The 16,490-nt window shown below is 39.3% G+C and overlaps 1 protein-coding gene across 2 annotated transcripts in view; it reads right to left on the bottom strand.

The window, feature by feature from the left end:
- LOC122741142 (protein FRA10AC1) overlaps positions 1 to 16,490 on the bottom strand; it is a 113,919-nt gene that overhangs the window by 66,775 nt on the left and 30,654 nt on the right. Inside the window, exons 1-2 of one of the 2 annotated variants that reach the window (XM_043984278.1) lie at positions 8,895 to 9,253; positions 6,121 to 6,194 (exon numbers count right to left, since the gene is read on the bottom strand). In XM_043984278.1, the coding sequence (XP_043840213.1) occupies positions 6,121 to 6,194; positions 8,895 to 8,927 (107 nt within the window). In that variant the 5' untranslated portion in view covers positions 8,928 to 9,253. Of the gene's footprint in view, positions 1 to 6,120; positions 6,195 to 8,894; positions 9,254 to 16,490 lie in introns of those variants that run through there. The other variant, XM_043984277.1, reaches the window with a different exon arrangement.

Here is a 16,490-nt window from a genome sequence, read left to right as displayed (position 1 = left end):
GTGGGGGCAGCTAGGTGGCGCAGTGGATAAAGCACAGGCCCTGGATTCAGGAGGACCTGAGTTCAAAGCCGGCCTCAGACACTTAACACTTACTAGACCCTGGGCAAGTCACTTAACCCCCATTGCCTCTCCAAAAAAAAAAAAAAAAGTAGGAGTTGTGGGTAGACATGGAAAAAAGGCAGACATGCTTGATGTAAGGAAGAACTTCCTAATAATTATATGTCCATAAGTAGAATGGGCAGAGGTTTCCAAGCAAAGGCAGGATGACCACTTAGTAGGGTTGTTATAGAAGGGAATCTTGTTGAGGTATCATTCTATTCCTATGCCTTATTTACTCCCTTTCTTCTTCCATACCACCTAACACAGAGCCTTACACAAAATAATTGACCAATATATGAATTAAATCTGACTCGACAAATATTTGTGTACTATATGCAATATACCATATTTAGAATGAATAATGTATATACCATATCCAAGATAGCAAAAAACTAGTGAACAATTCACTTGTGATTCTAACATATCTACTCTCTTAAAGTTTTGGCATGTTTTCCACTTCTGACATTAATGTTCTATTGTTAGCATGAGCTGGTAATACTACATTCAATTACTTGTTATTATTTTCCACACATAAAAATTATTTTATAGCATTTTCACTGAAAGGTCAGAAATGTTAAATCTAACTTCTCTGTTCATCACTCAAGATATGTGATATTATCCACACAAAGATTTTGGAATGACAATGAGGAGCCAAAAAAGGAAAAGGAAGACTAGCAGAAAGATAGTAGAAAAAGAAACTATAGGATCATTAAAGTCAAGAGATTATAAAGTACCCAGTAGAAGGAAGATTCAACTGTGTCAAAAGGTACAGACAGATAAAAGAGGATAAGGAGGAAAAAAAGGCAACCAGATTTGGTAATTAGGCCACTTGATGACTTTTGGGAGATGAGAAAAGAAACTGAAAATGGTAAAGAAGTCTGAAGTGAAAACAAAATGTATGGACATTTTTTTCAATAATTTTACAACTGTGAAAATGGATTTTGTAGTACCATTATATTAAAAAAACTGACAAGTTATATACATATGCACATATGAGCAACATGTGAGGGAATTTGACTTGATGATAATTATGGTCCCTTTCTAGCTTTAAGTATAGGATTCTAAGAATGATCCTACTATATACTAAAGAGCAAGATAAGATTTCAAAAATTGTAGCATTCCAGAAATGCAATCAGTATAGTTTTGCTGTACTGGATAACAATCACAAATGGAAGATGGTAGAATCACGAAAAATATGTTTCCATAGTATAAAGCTCTGTGGTATAAAAAAAAAAACTATGTGTACAGTTAACACAAAAATTAATGGCTTGTAACATCTTACTTCAACTGGTGAGGTTAGTAATGAAAATGCAATCTACATAGTAAACAAAGTATGATAACACCCTCAAATTGATTTAAGAATTTGTCCAGTAAAATCCAACACTAGTGAAAGGCATATGATATAATGTGTTGACAGCAGTATGCATCTGTGGACAGCTCCAGGGCTAAACTGTTCTCATATTTTAAAAACTTTTGCAGACAGTACAATGAAGGCTAAAGGCCTCATGTAAAGTACACCTCCTTAATTTGGAAACACTCAAGCAAAAAACATTTATTAAATGCTACTAGGCACTAGGCACTAGGCACTATACTAGGCACCAAGGATACAAAGATAATGAAACAGCTCCTGTCTTCAAGGAACTGATGTTCTATCTGAAGGAACAAATTATACACATGTAGATATATTTTTAAATGTAGAAAGCTGGGGGAATCTGGGAAAGCTTCATTTAAGAGATGGCACTTGAGCCGAGCTTTGAAGGAAGCTATGGATTCTAACAAATAGAAGGCAGAAGGAAGGATATTCCAGGGATGAAGGACAGTGTGCGCAAAGGCATAGACAGGAGATAGAATGTCATATATGAAGATGAGCAAAAAGGTCAGTTTGGACTTTAGATTATGTGAAGGGGAATGATGTTTAATAAGTCTGGAAAGATAGGCTGGAAAGGAAGGGAATAAAAATGTATGCTTATATAACCTGTGCTAAGAAATTAACATATTTCATTTCAATCTTACAATAACTATATGACATAGGTGTTATTATCCCCATTTTACAGCTGAGGAAAATTGAGGCCAAAGTTAAGTGACTTGCCCAGGATCATTCAGCTAATAAGTATCTGAGGCTGGATTTGAACTCAGGGCTTCCAGACTCCAGTTCCAGCACTAGCTGCCCAATTGTCCAAAAACTGGCTGGAACCAATCGTAAAGGACTTTAAATGCCAAAGGACTTTGATTTGAGGCAAGGGGAAACCAAGAGACCTATCATTTTGACAGATACATGGAAGGTGGGTTGGACAGGGGAGAGACCAGAGACAATTAAGACCAGAGACCAGCACAATTAAGGAGCTATTGTCAAAGTCCAGATAAGAGATGACGTAAGCCTGGTTGGGGCTATAAGAGTGGAGAGAAGAGAATGGATGTAAGAGCTTTTGAGGGGCAGAAGTGATAATACTTAACAACCAACAGAATAGGTGGAGTGAGGGATGACTCCAATAAAGAGAGAGATGACTCCAAAGTAACTGAGGTAGTATTCTCAACAGAAAAAGTAAAGTTAGAAAAGGGGTGGAAGTACTTAGAGGAAAACATAATGAGTTTTGCTTTGGATATGCTGAATTTGAAATGATCCAGTTCTAAATGCCTTGGTAACAAAGGACTAGATTAGGGTTGAATGTATAGATCTGGGACTCATCTGCAAGGACCAAACCCCATGAAAGTTGATAAAGTCATCGAGAGAGAGTGTGTATAGTAAAAGAAGGCCCAGGTCAGTCTTGGTGATACTCCCACAGATAGGTCGTAGGATCTAGATGATGATCCAGCAAAGACTGGGAAGGAATGATCAGTATGGGGAACAAAGAGAAAAAAAAATCCAAACCCAAAAAAGGTAAGTGGATTCAAGAAAGAGGGGTCAGCAATGTCAACCAACTACTGCAAAAAGATCAAAAAGGGTTAGAGGTTGAGAAAAGACCATCAGATTTGGAAAGTAAGAGATCACTGGTAACTTTGGAGAGAATAGTTTCAGTTAAGAGATGAGGTTGGTTGGGGGCAGCTAGATGGTGCAGTGGATAAAGCACCGGCCCTGGATTCAGGAGTACCTGAGTTCAAATCTGGCCTCAGACACTTGACACTTACTAGCTGTGTGACCCTGGGCAAGTCACTTAACCCCCATTGCTCCGCAAAAAAAAAAAAAAAATTATAAAAAAAAAAAGAGATGAGGTTGGAAGCCATATGACAAGGGGATGAGAAGTGAATGAAAGGGGAAAAGAGAAGGGGGAATGGAGACAACAAATGTCAACAGCTTTCTCCATGCCTTTGACTATGTAAAGAATGCTGGCTTGTGGAGATGAAAGGGTTGAGTGGGACTTGCCTCAGGATGAGGGAAACCTGGACAAGTCTGTGAACTGATAATACATAACATAATTTTGCAGTGCACCCAGTCACTTCCTTCAGCACCATTCAGCAGCAGGAGAATAGGAGTAGAAGGGGCAGATAGATAGTGAAAGGGTAAATGAGGGGTTGAACAAAACATAAGCAACATTAAGACAAGGGGAAAAGTTATTTGAGAGTAACGTTGGCCTGATTAACTACAGGATCAAAATTGAGAAGAGAGGAGAATGAAGTCAGATTAGGGGATGATAATATGGGATAAAAGAGGAGAACTAGAAGTCATGGTGAGAATGAAGAATAGGTTTAAAAGGAATGAGGCATAAAGAGAGACAGAAGGATTTGATGGTTGGAGGAATTTCAAAATTCTCAATTACAAAGTGGAATAAATTGATTGTGTTAAGAACAATTTAAATAAGTGGACGGATTTGTTACCAATAAAAATCTTGCCAGAAATAAAATGTCCTAAGAAATTCTGATTAGGTAAGAAAATGTTGATGAGGGGAGGCTATATCCCTAAAATCTAAAATCTTATTAAGAAAGCAATATTCTGGGGCAGCTAGGTGGTACAGTGGATAAAGCACCAGCCCTGGATTCAGGAGGACCTGAGTTCAAATCTGATCTCAGACACTTGATACTTACTAGCTGTGTGACCCTGGGCAAGTCACTTAACCCTCACTGCCCAGGAAAAAAGCAATATTCTAAAGTGTAATTCATAATAGTAACTGACATACATAGCACTTTACTTACACGTTTTTACTTATACTTTTACAGAGTACTTTACCTGCAACCCCATGAGGTGGGTAGTAAAGATATAAAACAGTATATAAATGTGTGCACCATTATGCCCATTTTACAAATGAGAAAACTAAGGTTTTTTTTTTTTTTTTTTTTTTTTTTTTTTTTTTTTTTTTTTATGCAATGGGGGTTAAGTGACTTGCCCACAGTCACACAGCTAGTAAGTGTCAAGTGTCTGAGGCCGGATTTGAACTCAGGTACTCCTGAATCCAGGGCCGGTGCTTTAACCACTGTGCCATCTAGCTGCCCCCGAAAACTAAGGTTTAAAGAGATTGACATACTCATGGTCATCCCACAGCAAAGTGTCACAGCCACAACTCTACTAGGTCCTTTGACTCCAAAACTATGGCCCTACTATATCATGATGGAATCTGAGAAACTGTAACTTAAGATAAATCCAGAAATTTGATAAATAACATCAAGAGTTGGCTAATAAAAATGTTTATAGTGTTTCTCTAACACAATCCAAAGGAAAACAAACTCCAAAATTCTAGACAATAAATGCTAGTAAGTTAAATAGAAAATTTCTGGATTGGAGAAAGGCAATTCACTAAGCTACCACTATAAGTAACTTTTTTAGCTATGATGTGGTATTAGTAAATTGTGAGAAAATAATGGGTTTGGGGATGCTCAGAGGCTCCAGGGGATAATACTGGGATTGATTGGATTGACTTTGATGATCAACTCACTTAAAGTTGACTTGATTGAAACCACACCTACCTGAGAGCCTGGCCCTCAGGGGGTATGTTCTCTGAACTCTGACCTCAGCACTCTGCTCATGGACCACCCTAAAGTCCAGTAAACCAACAGACTTGAATGATACTAGCCAATGAGCTTTGAGCAGTGTGAAGGGCCGCCTCTCCTCCAGACCCAGAGGAAGCTTCCACTCTCAGTTAGGCTCTTGGATGCACTCTTGGAGGACTTGGAGGAAGAAGCAGGCCAGGCTGAGCTCTAGGCTAGATAGGCCTTTTCTTAACTTTCTGAGCCAAGTGTCCTATCTTTACTAATATCTAATATACTTTAATAAATGCTTAATGACCCAAAACTGGTGCTAAAGCTTCAAATTTATAAGTAACAAATATATTAGCAACCCCAGCTAATTTTCCCTAAACTTGGGATGGAAATAAGGCAACCACATATAATTTTAAACTCCACAAAATATATCTACCAGGAGTGCCTTGTGTACATTTAATAGATTCCAGTTACTATAATAAATATATTTTTCCATTATACATTTATAAATTGACAACCTAATTTGGTATCTTCTGAGTTTGGTTAATGTGAATCAGTCTCTAAAAACTTGATCACCCCCTGACGAATTTATAAAGTCAAATTTCCAAACCTACAAAGCTAAGAGACCCTGGAACATGGTGATCTTGCCAAGGTACAGCCACCCAAATGGCCCAGTTGAATTAATCAACTAGACTCTCTCTACCCATCTTAATTACAATCAAAGGCTCAGTCCATTCATCCAAGTTACCATTTGAACTTGGCCTTATATTCTTGGCTCTCACTTTGCAGCAAAGCATTAGGAAAGAAAATAGATCAGGCAAATTCTCAGAGTTAACAAAATCTTAAGCAAAGCATGTTTCATAAATGAATAATATATGCAACAGATGGACCTAACAGCTTTGATCTTTTTTCCTTCTGTTTTCTGAAAAACATTCACAGCCAACAAATCCATCCTATAGCACCAACATCATTTTCTTAATTTTTCAAAACAGTTCTCAGCATTTGAGTCAAAGCATCACAGTTCAGTGGAAAGAAATTTTATTCATTAGAAATACAATCATGTACAGAGGTATGTAAATATTCTGCACAAAATTTAAGATAAGAATTAGGTACCTTTTTCTTTTTTTAGGTTCTCCACAGTTCTCATCATCACTAAAATCGGAGTCATAGCTTCCATGGCCATGGATCTGAAAAACAAATTTTTAATTGATTATAACCTTACAAGAAACTGACCACATATTATTTGATAATGTGAACTAACATTTGAAATAGTATCTGAAATTATACAAAATTTAGCTTGAGACAATTTTTACAGAATAATTTTAATAAGTAGCAAGATGCGGCTTGGTGACAGAAGATAGAGGTGCTGGTCCTGGAGTAAAGAAAACTTGATTTCTAATCTATCCTGAGACACTTCCTAGCTGTGTGACCCTGGGTACATCACTTAACCTCTGACTGCCAGTTTCCAAACCTGTAAAATAGGGCTAATAGCACTTCCTTTCCAGGGTTGCTATGAGAATAAAACAAGATAATTTGCAAAACTCTTTGCAAACCTTAAAGCACTTTATAAATGTTAAAACTATTATTATTAATATTTGGAGAAGGAAACAGCAAACCACTCTAGTATCTTTGCCACAGAAACCCTAAATGAGTTCAGTTGGATATGATTGAAAAACAACTGAACAAATTATTATTAATGTTATGTGGCACAATTACAACAAAGTTCTTACGTAAATTGTGGAGATCATGCTCATTGCTTTATGATCATACTATCTATACTAAAACCTTTTTTTTTTTCACAAAATAGGATATTACTCATATTGTGTATACATAGGCTATAGCATATTACCAATGGCAAACTGCACACATGAAGCAATCTAATTAAAAAATATATATGACTGGAAAATTTGACTTAATAGAGTAACAATTTTGGAGTCAAGAAAATCAGAGTTCAAATCCAGGCTCTGATACTTACTAACTAGCTGTGTGACCCTGCTTCAAGTCCTTAACTTTTCTGTTTCCTCATCTCTAAAATAGGGATAATAGCACTTTTCTCCTAGGGTTGTTGTGAGGATCAAATGAAATCATAAAGTACTTCGTAAACACTAAAGCACTATATGAATGTTAGCTTTTATTATTATTACATAATTATGTCAAGAGATTGTAGGCCACATAATTCACTGATAGTAAGACAATGTAAAGAGGTCTAGAGAAAAGCCAAGTGAACTTGGGGTGTACCTCCTGTGGCGGACTTATGAACAGAGAAGTCAGGGACAATTTGTGGCTTGTACCTCTGTAAGCACCTCTTACCAGTGAGATCTAGTAAGGTGCTGAACTTAAAGTAGAAGCATTATTGTCATGGGGTCTAGACTCAAGGGATTAAAGGTTCTCAAGATAACTAGTACAACGGCTCAACCTTCTGTGTCTGGCCCCTTTGGTATTCTGGTGAAACTTATGGACCCCTTCTCAGAATAATGCTTTCAAATACATAAAACACAGATTACCCCCCAAATTATACTAAAATAAAGATGTAATTTTTTCCCCATCCAAGCTTCTGGACCCCCTGAAATCTATTGCCAGGTTGAGAACACCTAATTTAGTCCAACATCTCATTTTATAGATGAGGGAAATGAGGCCTAGAGAAAAGAAAGTGACTGATTCTATTATTAAATGTAAAATGTATCACTGCAAAATTATTTCTTCAAAATGACAATGCAGCTTTCAACTAGATATTGCATTGCTAGTGTGCTGTTTTTAACATCCCAAAACATGCATTTTCAATTCAATTTTCAGTGATGATAGCTAATGCTCTATTATATACACATCTCAATTCAATGAACAATTATTGAGCAACTACTACATCAAATTTTTGGTCCCTATCCTCATGCCCTAAGCCATATGACTTAGTAACAGGTATCAGTGAGATTGATTGTTGGGAGGGGCAAACTGAGGTCAAGAAATAGACAGGGTTTGGTGTTTTTTTTTTAATATTTCATGGGAAATGCAGCGTAAAAAGGAAAAGTTACAAAGAAGGAACAGAGGAATAAAAATCAACCAACCCTTTTTCAAAGTGCTAACTCCTGGAGGTCTCCATAATAGAATCTGATCCTATCTTCAGAATTTAAACAACTTCTTAGATTCCTAATAATGGTAGCTTATATGTCTATAGCACCCTGAGGTATGTAAAGGCCTTTCTTCACACTCTCTGTGAGGAGGGTATGTCCCCCGTGCCTGGGATGCTCTGCCCCTTCACCTCCACTTCTTAATGTCCCCCAGCTGCTAATGCTCTCCCCTTTCTCTCTAGAGTCCTTGCACGTCCCTACGTGATTCCAGGTCGTGTCCATGAGAATGAGCCCTGCTGTTGGCGGGTGTCTGGATTTCGGTTTGGGGTCTTGGTATTTACGGCCAGGCCCATAATAAACTGGAAACCAGGCCGGCCTTCCACCCATGACATCACTGCCTCCCACGCGTGTCCGCAGTTCTGTTTACACCACACTGATACTCCTCCCCAGTCTGGAGGAACCTCCCCGAAGGCCGGCGGGGATTGCGTCTCTCGGTACCACGGCGGGCGCCGGTCTCTGCTGGGCAATGTATCGGGAAGGGGAGAGGAGGTGACGGATGAGGGAGGGGCTCCAGCCCCAGGCTCGCCCCTCAGCTGCCCTCCCCCCATGCTGACGGCCGGATGCAGCCTCACGTCCTCGCTTCTACTAGAGGCCCTTGACTGTTTGAAATTGCAAAAGGTCAGGGCCTCACCTGCCGGGGAGGTAAAACCTCCTGACCCAGGTCCCGCGGCCCTCTGCTCCCGCAGCGGGCTCCCAGGTTCCCCTACCTCTCCCCCGCGCCCACACCTCCCCGGCCCCGCCCCCAACGCTGCAGCGACCACGCACCGCCTGAGAGAGCCGCTGCTGGGCCGGCTCCATGGTCGGCAGCCGCACAGCCTCACGGGAACCGCCCCTTCAGCCTCGTTCTCCTACGGGCCCCGGATCTCAGGGGCTTCTTCCGCTTCCCCCCTCCGCCGCTGGTGCCACTGAGGAAAAGCACCGGCCGCGACTGCCGCAAAAGGCCGCTGCCGCCGCGTCCCGTAGCCTAAAGGGACCGGTCGGAAACCAGGGTGCCTGAAGGGACGGCCTCGAGCTTTCGCGAACACGGCGCCCTGAAGGTGCCGGGCGGCCCGCGGCCTGGTAGGGTGCTGTGGCTTAGAAAAGCCTGTTTTAGAACAAGCCCTGACGGATATAAACCGACACACACAAATGTAATCTCGTGCTCTCCTCCTCCCCAACCTTCTTTTCTTATCTCTCCCTCCCACCCCTCTCCCCTCCTCCGTTTCCCTTTCCCTTCTCCCCTTCCCTCCTCCCCCTCCCCCTTTTCGCCTTCCCTCTCCCCGCCTTCCGACATCGCCCCCCCCCCCCAATCATCTGCAACTTGTTGCAGCATAAACTGAAATTATTGCCACGGCGGGTTATTTGCAAATACTCAATAATGAGCTCTGCAATAATAGACATTTGTAAGAGTGATTTGTAAAAAAAAAAAAAATAAAAAAAAAAAAATAAAAAAAGAAATCATGGGGCAGCTAGGTGACGCAGTGGATAGAGCACTGGCCCTGGAGTCAGGAGTACCTGAGTTCAAATCCAGCCTAAGACACTTAACACTTACTGGCTTTGTGACCCTGGGCAAGTCACTTAACCCCAGTTGCCTCACTTAAAAAAAAAAGACTAAAAAAAAAGAAGAGTGATTTGTAAAACCATTAGTAAAATGCCTTCTACATAGTAGATGCTTAATAAATGTTACCTTCCCACACCCCTTCCCCCAAATGCTCCATCAAATCATGTTTCTTCTTATCTTTATATGTATGATAAGCCCTCCTCTATTTGCCTCTCCAAGGAGAGCCTGTGAGCTATCCTATTTACCTGCTATTTTCTTCTTCTGGTTTAGATAATAATAATAATAACATTTATACAGTGCTTACTATGTGCTAAGTGCTTTACAATTGTCCTACAAGGTAGGTGCTTTTATCAGCCCCATTTTATGGATGGGGATACTAGGACAAGCCCGTTAAGTGACTTGCCTAGGGTCATACAGCTTGTGTTGGAGAATGGATTTGAATTTAGCTCTTCCTGACACTGAGTCACCTAGCTTCCCCGGTATAGTAAACATGTCAAATTTGTAGATGATAACGCTTGGAGGGATAGTTAATATAACGAATGACAAAATTAGGATCTAAAAAGATCTTGACACATTAGAACAATGGACCAAATCTAATGAAGTGAAACTTAATAGGATCCTTCCTTATGAAGAAATTGCACTAAAGTCTTCATGGTGTGGAGGTAATCCTGTATTCTCAAAGGCAATAGGAGTCTTCTTTCATTTTCACTATTTCCAATGCCCGGAATTCTTTCCACACAAAAAAATCCCAGATGTCAAATTGTTATGTAGTCATCAACTTCTTTTTGTCATAAAAATGAAGCTAAGCAACTTCCAGGACAGTGGCGCATAGTAGGCTCTTGAAAATCCTTTGTTGACAGACTATAAAATGGATCACAGCAAAATTAATTATTTAGTTAGAATGACAAAGCATCCTTCTAACCAGACATTTGACTTGCCTTCTGGCTTTCTTCAAGTCTTGGCTAAAGGCCCACCATCTACCAGAAGCTCTTCCTGGTTCCCCTTAATGCTAATGTCTTCCCTCAAAGTTTATCTCCGATTTAGCCTACACCTCCTTCCCCCAAAACAATGACAACAACAAACCCAATGGCTTAGTCTTAATATCCATTCCCCTCCACCTCTCTTACAGCCTTTGATACTGTTGATCATTCTTTTCTCCTTGATACTCTTAATGTCTAGGTTTTCAGGACTCCACTCCCTTCTGGTTCTCTTCGCACCTATTTGACGGCTCTTTTCCTGTCTCCTTTACTGTATGTTCTTCCAGATCGTACCTTCTAATCATGGGTGTCCCCCCAGAGTTCTGTCCTATGCTTTTTCTTCTCCCTCTACACTACTTCACTTGGTGATCTCATCAGCTCCCATGGATTTAATTACCATCTCTATGCTGATAAATCTTAAGTCTGTCCTGCCCCAAACTCTCAGCTGACTTCCAGTATTGCATCTCCAATTGCCCATCCCTAAGCTCTCTACTCAAAATCCAGTGTCACCCTATTGCCTCTAGGATCAAACACAAAATGTTCTGTTTGGCATTTGACGTTCTTCATAACCTAACTCCCTCCAACCTTTCCAGCCTTTTTATGCATTACTCCCAGAAACACACTCTGATCCAGTGACACTGGCTTCCTGGCTGTTCCATGAATTGGGCACTCCATCTCTCAGCTCTGAGCATTTGCTCTTGCTTTCCCCCATATACGGAATTCTCTCCCTCCTCTACTCCACCTACTGACCTCCCAGGCTTCCTTTAAATCCCAACTAAAATCCCATCTTTTACAGGAAACCTTCCCCAACCCCTCTTAAGTCTAGTGCCTTCCCTCTATTAACTATTTCCTATTTATCCTGCACAGAACTTGCTTCTCATATATTTATCCTACATATATTTGCTTGCTTGTTGTCTTCCATTAGATTGTAAGCTCTTTGAGGGCAGGGATTGTGTTTTGCTGTTTTTGTAAAAAACAACCATACTTAATGTGGGGGTGGGGGAGAGACCAGGACAATTTGTGCAGAGTTATTTTTATCCTAATGCAAGGCACAGTGCCTGGGGCATAGTAGGTACTTAATACATTCTTTTTCACCTGACTCAACCAGACTTCCTAAGTTTGGAGAAATGAATTTTGCTCAGGTGGACTGCAGAGTGATCAATTTTTGGCTGAATCATCTCTCAAAAGCCATCTGTGAAGACATAGAGGGGTTGTAATCAGTGTCAGTGGAAGTATTGCACATACCAATGAAATCACAGGTAATGAAATAAGTTGTGAGGAAAGCCCTTTGCAACAACCTTAAAGCAGTATATACATGTGAATTATTGGAGAGATTTTAATCCAGCCTCTGAGACTAGTTGTGGAACAACTAACTTTACTTCCTGAAAATCTTAAAGCGCTATGTAGGTATCCTATTATTATAAATGTAAACTCTTATCCAGTGCAAAAACATCAACTTCAGTTGAAGGTGGCAGAGGCTGGGCTGCACCACAGTTTGGCTGGAGTAGATCTGAGTGTTCTAGCAGCTCAGCATGAGTCAACAATGCTACATTGCAACCAAAAAAAAGAAAAAAGAAAGAAAAAAAAGGAGAAGAAGAAAAGAAAGAAAGCTGGTGCAGGATTAGGGTTCACTGAGAAAGTATGTGTCCTGAAGACATCAGGCAAGAGAATACTGCTGTCCTCTGCCCTGGTCAGATCCCACCTAGAAGGACAATTCTGTACACCAAAGGCAACTGAAGTCACTTCACAGAGAGGAAGCAAATGTAGTGGAAAGGGTGTTGGACTGAGGATTTGGAATCCTCCCTCTAATACTTATGATCCGACCATGGACAAGTCACTTAATGCTCTCTGAGCCTCATTTTCTTTATCTGTAAAACGGGAACGATAGTATCTATAACAATACCCCACAGGGTTGTGTGAGGGAATCCAGAGAGATAACACATGTGTAACACAACTATGCAGACATTAAATTACTGCATAAATGTCAGTTATTACAGTAGTATAAGAGGAATGGTTAAAGGAATTGGGGACCTTTGGTCCAGAGAAGAGAAGTTTTAGGGAGGATGAGGGTATTATAGCTTTAACGGCTGAAGGATTTCCATGTAGAAATGGGAATAGAACTATTTTACATGGCTCCAAAGGGCAGAAGTGGTTGGAAGTTGGACTGGATAACTCCTGAAGTCCCTTCTGACACAGAAATTGTCTGATTCTGCTACTCTTTTATAGTTTACCACACTCCCTCTCCTGGGAAGAGAGGAATCATGTATATGTATTTTTGGTATGTGTGTACACTATATAAATATAATGTGTATATATATAGTACATATTATATGTAGTCAATTCAATTCATAACTATTTGTTTAACATTTAAATATGCATGTGCATTTTTATCATACTTGTGTATTATATAATGAACTTTAAAAGAAAAACTTAAATCATTGAGATCTTTAATTTTCTCTTTGGACAAAAGAAGTAACCAAATGCCTGCAACATCTTAGGTACTCTCTAGAGTATACTTTAAAGATCAGAGCTTTGCCTAAAGGTAAAACTTTGAAAAATTTTACTTTTTCATGATCTATGTTTTTTTTTCTTTTGTTTTGTTTTTGTTTTTTTTAGTGAGGCAATTGGGGTTAAGTGACTTGCCCAGGGTCACACAGCTGGTAAGTGTTAAGTGTCTGAGGCCACATTTGAACTCAGGTACTCCTGACTCCAGGGCTGGTGCTCTATGCACTGCGCCACCTAGCTGCCCCCATGATCTGTTTTTTTAAAGGCTATAGAAATAAAATCTTTTTTTTTTTGAATTCTGGCACTATGTTCTGTAGATAGATAGATAGAGATAGATATGTATATGTGTGTATATGCAAACATAAACACACATATATACATATATGAAATTATATGGACAATATGCAAATGCATATCCAAATATACAAAACAGATTTTACACACATAAATATGTATATTCACATATAATTATACATATATATCCTTTTTAAACATTATGAAGTTTTACTTGTAGGCAAAGGTTTAGTTTTTTAAAGTTCTCTCTAGAGAATACCTAAGATGTCATTGGCTACTGCTTACTTCTAAAAGAAAATGGGAAGATATTCTTGAAGGTTTTAAGTCCTTCTTTTAAAGTTCATTACATAAGACATAGGTATGATCCTGAAATTTTTTGAGGAAATAAAATATTTTGTAAATTTAGCAATTTAAAATGCAATAGAGAACTTCAGTGTTTGAAGGTATCCTATTAAATCATTTAGTAAAGTAGTTGAATCATTTAGTAAAGGATCCTTTTTGTAATGTGAATAACCATCCCTATATATCCTCTTTTCAATATCCATATCACCATATTCCTCAATCAAATTCATTTAAAACAAAATATTGTATGAGCCTCTAATTTACTTCATATCCCTTTTTGTTTTCATAATTTTAGCTTTTTTCAAAGAGCATTCACACCTCTTAATTCATCTTCAACTCTATAAGATAGCTACATTATTTTTCCCATTTGATAGTTGAGGAGCCTATCTAGTTAGGGAACAAGCTAGAACTAGAATATAGGTCTCCCAGCACCTTATATTCCTACTAGGAGACATTTCCTTTCTTTTTGACTCAAGCTTTCTTAGAAGAACAAAGATCTGAGTCAATCCACCTAGGATTCAGAACTGTGGTTCCAGGAAATGTAGTTATTCCAGAACTGTAAGCTATACTTTCAGCCAGTACTTTGATTTTGGCCATTTTAGTTAGAAAATAAAATGTATGTTAGGAATAAATTACATAGCCTGGAATAAAGATGTTTGCTTCTCTAGGAAAAACTGAAATATGCCTGAAAAGCATGCTATCTTCATTCAGTACAACTCAGCATCGGCATCACCATTATGAACAACAAACATTTATTTATTATCTATCATTTAGGTAGAATGATGTTGGGCATTGAGGATACAAAGAAGTAATAGACAGGTCTCTGCCCTCAAGGGACTTAAAATCTAATTGGACAGAAAATTCATATACTTAAAAAGATGGTATATGCTACCTTATGTTGTTATCCATTTTCCAAATGAATGTTACAGCCAAGAAGTATTTCCTGAACTCAGAGCAGAAAATTAATGTTGATGATTGAGAAGGTCTAGAAAGGTTCTCTGGAGAAAGTGAGATACAGGTATGTGGGAGGGAAGAAAGAAGGCCAGGGGTGGAGTGTTGGAGGTCGGGGGAGTTGCTGTGAACTAGGAGAAGGAGTAGGGATATTCATGGTTTATTTGGACAATAATAAATGCAGCGAGGTGGTTCAGTGGATAAAGTGCTAGGTCTGAAGTTAGATTCATCTTTGTGAGTTCAGTTCTGGTCTCAGACACTTCCTAGCTGTGTGATCCTGGGCTAGTTACTTAACCGTGTTTGTCTCAGTTTCTTCATCTGTAAAAGAATGAGCTGGAAAAGAAAATGGCAAACCACTCCAGTATCTTTGCCACTAAACCCCAAATGTGGTCACAATGAGTTGGACATGGCACAACAAAAACAACAAAATAAGTAATTCAATTTGGCTGAAGCTGAGAAGTCCTAGACTTGACAAGATAAATACCACAAATAAATACATCACAAGGCAGCATATTAAGTGTCTTTGCCTAGCAGTGTTAGGCACTTAAGTGCTAAAGGAGAGGAGAAGAGAAGGTTGAAGAGCCAGATACATTAGGTAGGTGAGTGCTAGCTGAAGTGATTAAGACTTTATTTTGCAGATAGTAGGGCACCATTAAAGCTTTCTGAGGAGGGGGAGGACTTGCCAAGTGATCATTTAGAAAGATTATTCTCACATCAATAATGCAGGATGTTGGGAGAGTTGGTGGGGAGACACTGGAGCTAAGCAATTGTGGCAATGATCCAAGAGTAAGGTGTTAGAAATGGAAAAGAAAGGGATGAATCACAAGAGTTGTTTCGGTGAAGAAAATGATGTGATTTGGTAAGTGATCCCTTAAAATTCTAGGTTAAACAGGAAAGGGTCATGAAGATGATGGCCCGAGAGATAGGAAGAACAATAGCACTAAGAGAAGTGGAGTAATTGAGAAGGGGAAGTTGGTTTGGGAGCAATAGAATGAGTTCACCTCCATGCATATTTAACTTAACATTGAGATGCCTCCTCTAGGTCTTCCCTAAATCTCCACTTTTGCTAATGCATTTACCATTGCTGGTGACTTCCTTTCTTTTTCTTTCTTTCTTTTTTTTTCAGGACAACGGGAGTGGGGGTTAAGTGATTTGCCCAGGGTCACACAACTAGTAAGTGTCAAGTGTCTAAGGCTGGATTTGAACTCAGGTCTTCCTGAATCCAGGGCCCGTGCTTTATCTACTTCACCACATAGCTGCCCCCGTGACTTCCTTTCTAAAACTATTCTGTATCTATCTTGTATGCAATGATTTATGTATGTTAGTTCTCCCATTAGAATTTAATTAGAATGTACTTGAGGACAGGGGCTGGTTTTGCTTTTTCTTTATGTCTCAAATGCTTAGCACTGGTATCCGACAGATAAGTCCTTAATAAACACTTATTGATTGATTGATCCAAGTGAAGATGCCTCCTTTGCAAGTTTGTAAAGTAAAATAAAACATTCTGGTATTCATGCCCTCACAGTTTTTCATCCCTTTTCTGCCACCAAAACCAGCTGTCAGGCACTTTATTGTGAATGAATTTAAGTCAGTCTCTCTTTTTTTAAAACTCTAATTTTGGAATGAAAGGCTTTGTCTCTTGTTAAAAGAATTTGAGACAGAAGGAACAGGTTGGAAAGGTTTTTGAGGGGATAGGAAAGTATTCTTGGAGATTCTAAAATTATACCACTCAGATGGCTGTCTCTTTTGCCT

Source organism: Dromiciops gliroides, chromosome 2 (assembly GCF_019393635.1).
Source record: "Dromiciops gliroides isolate mDroGli1 chromosome 2, mDroGli1.pri, whole genome shotgun sequence".
Lineage (NCBI taxonomy): Eukaryota > Metazoa > Chordata > Mammalia > Microbiotheria > Microbiotheriidae > Dromiciops > Dromiciops gliroides.
This window is presented reverse-complemented; position numbering and strand designations above follow the sequence as displayed.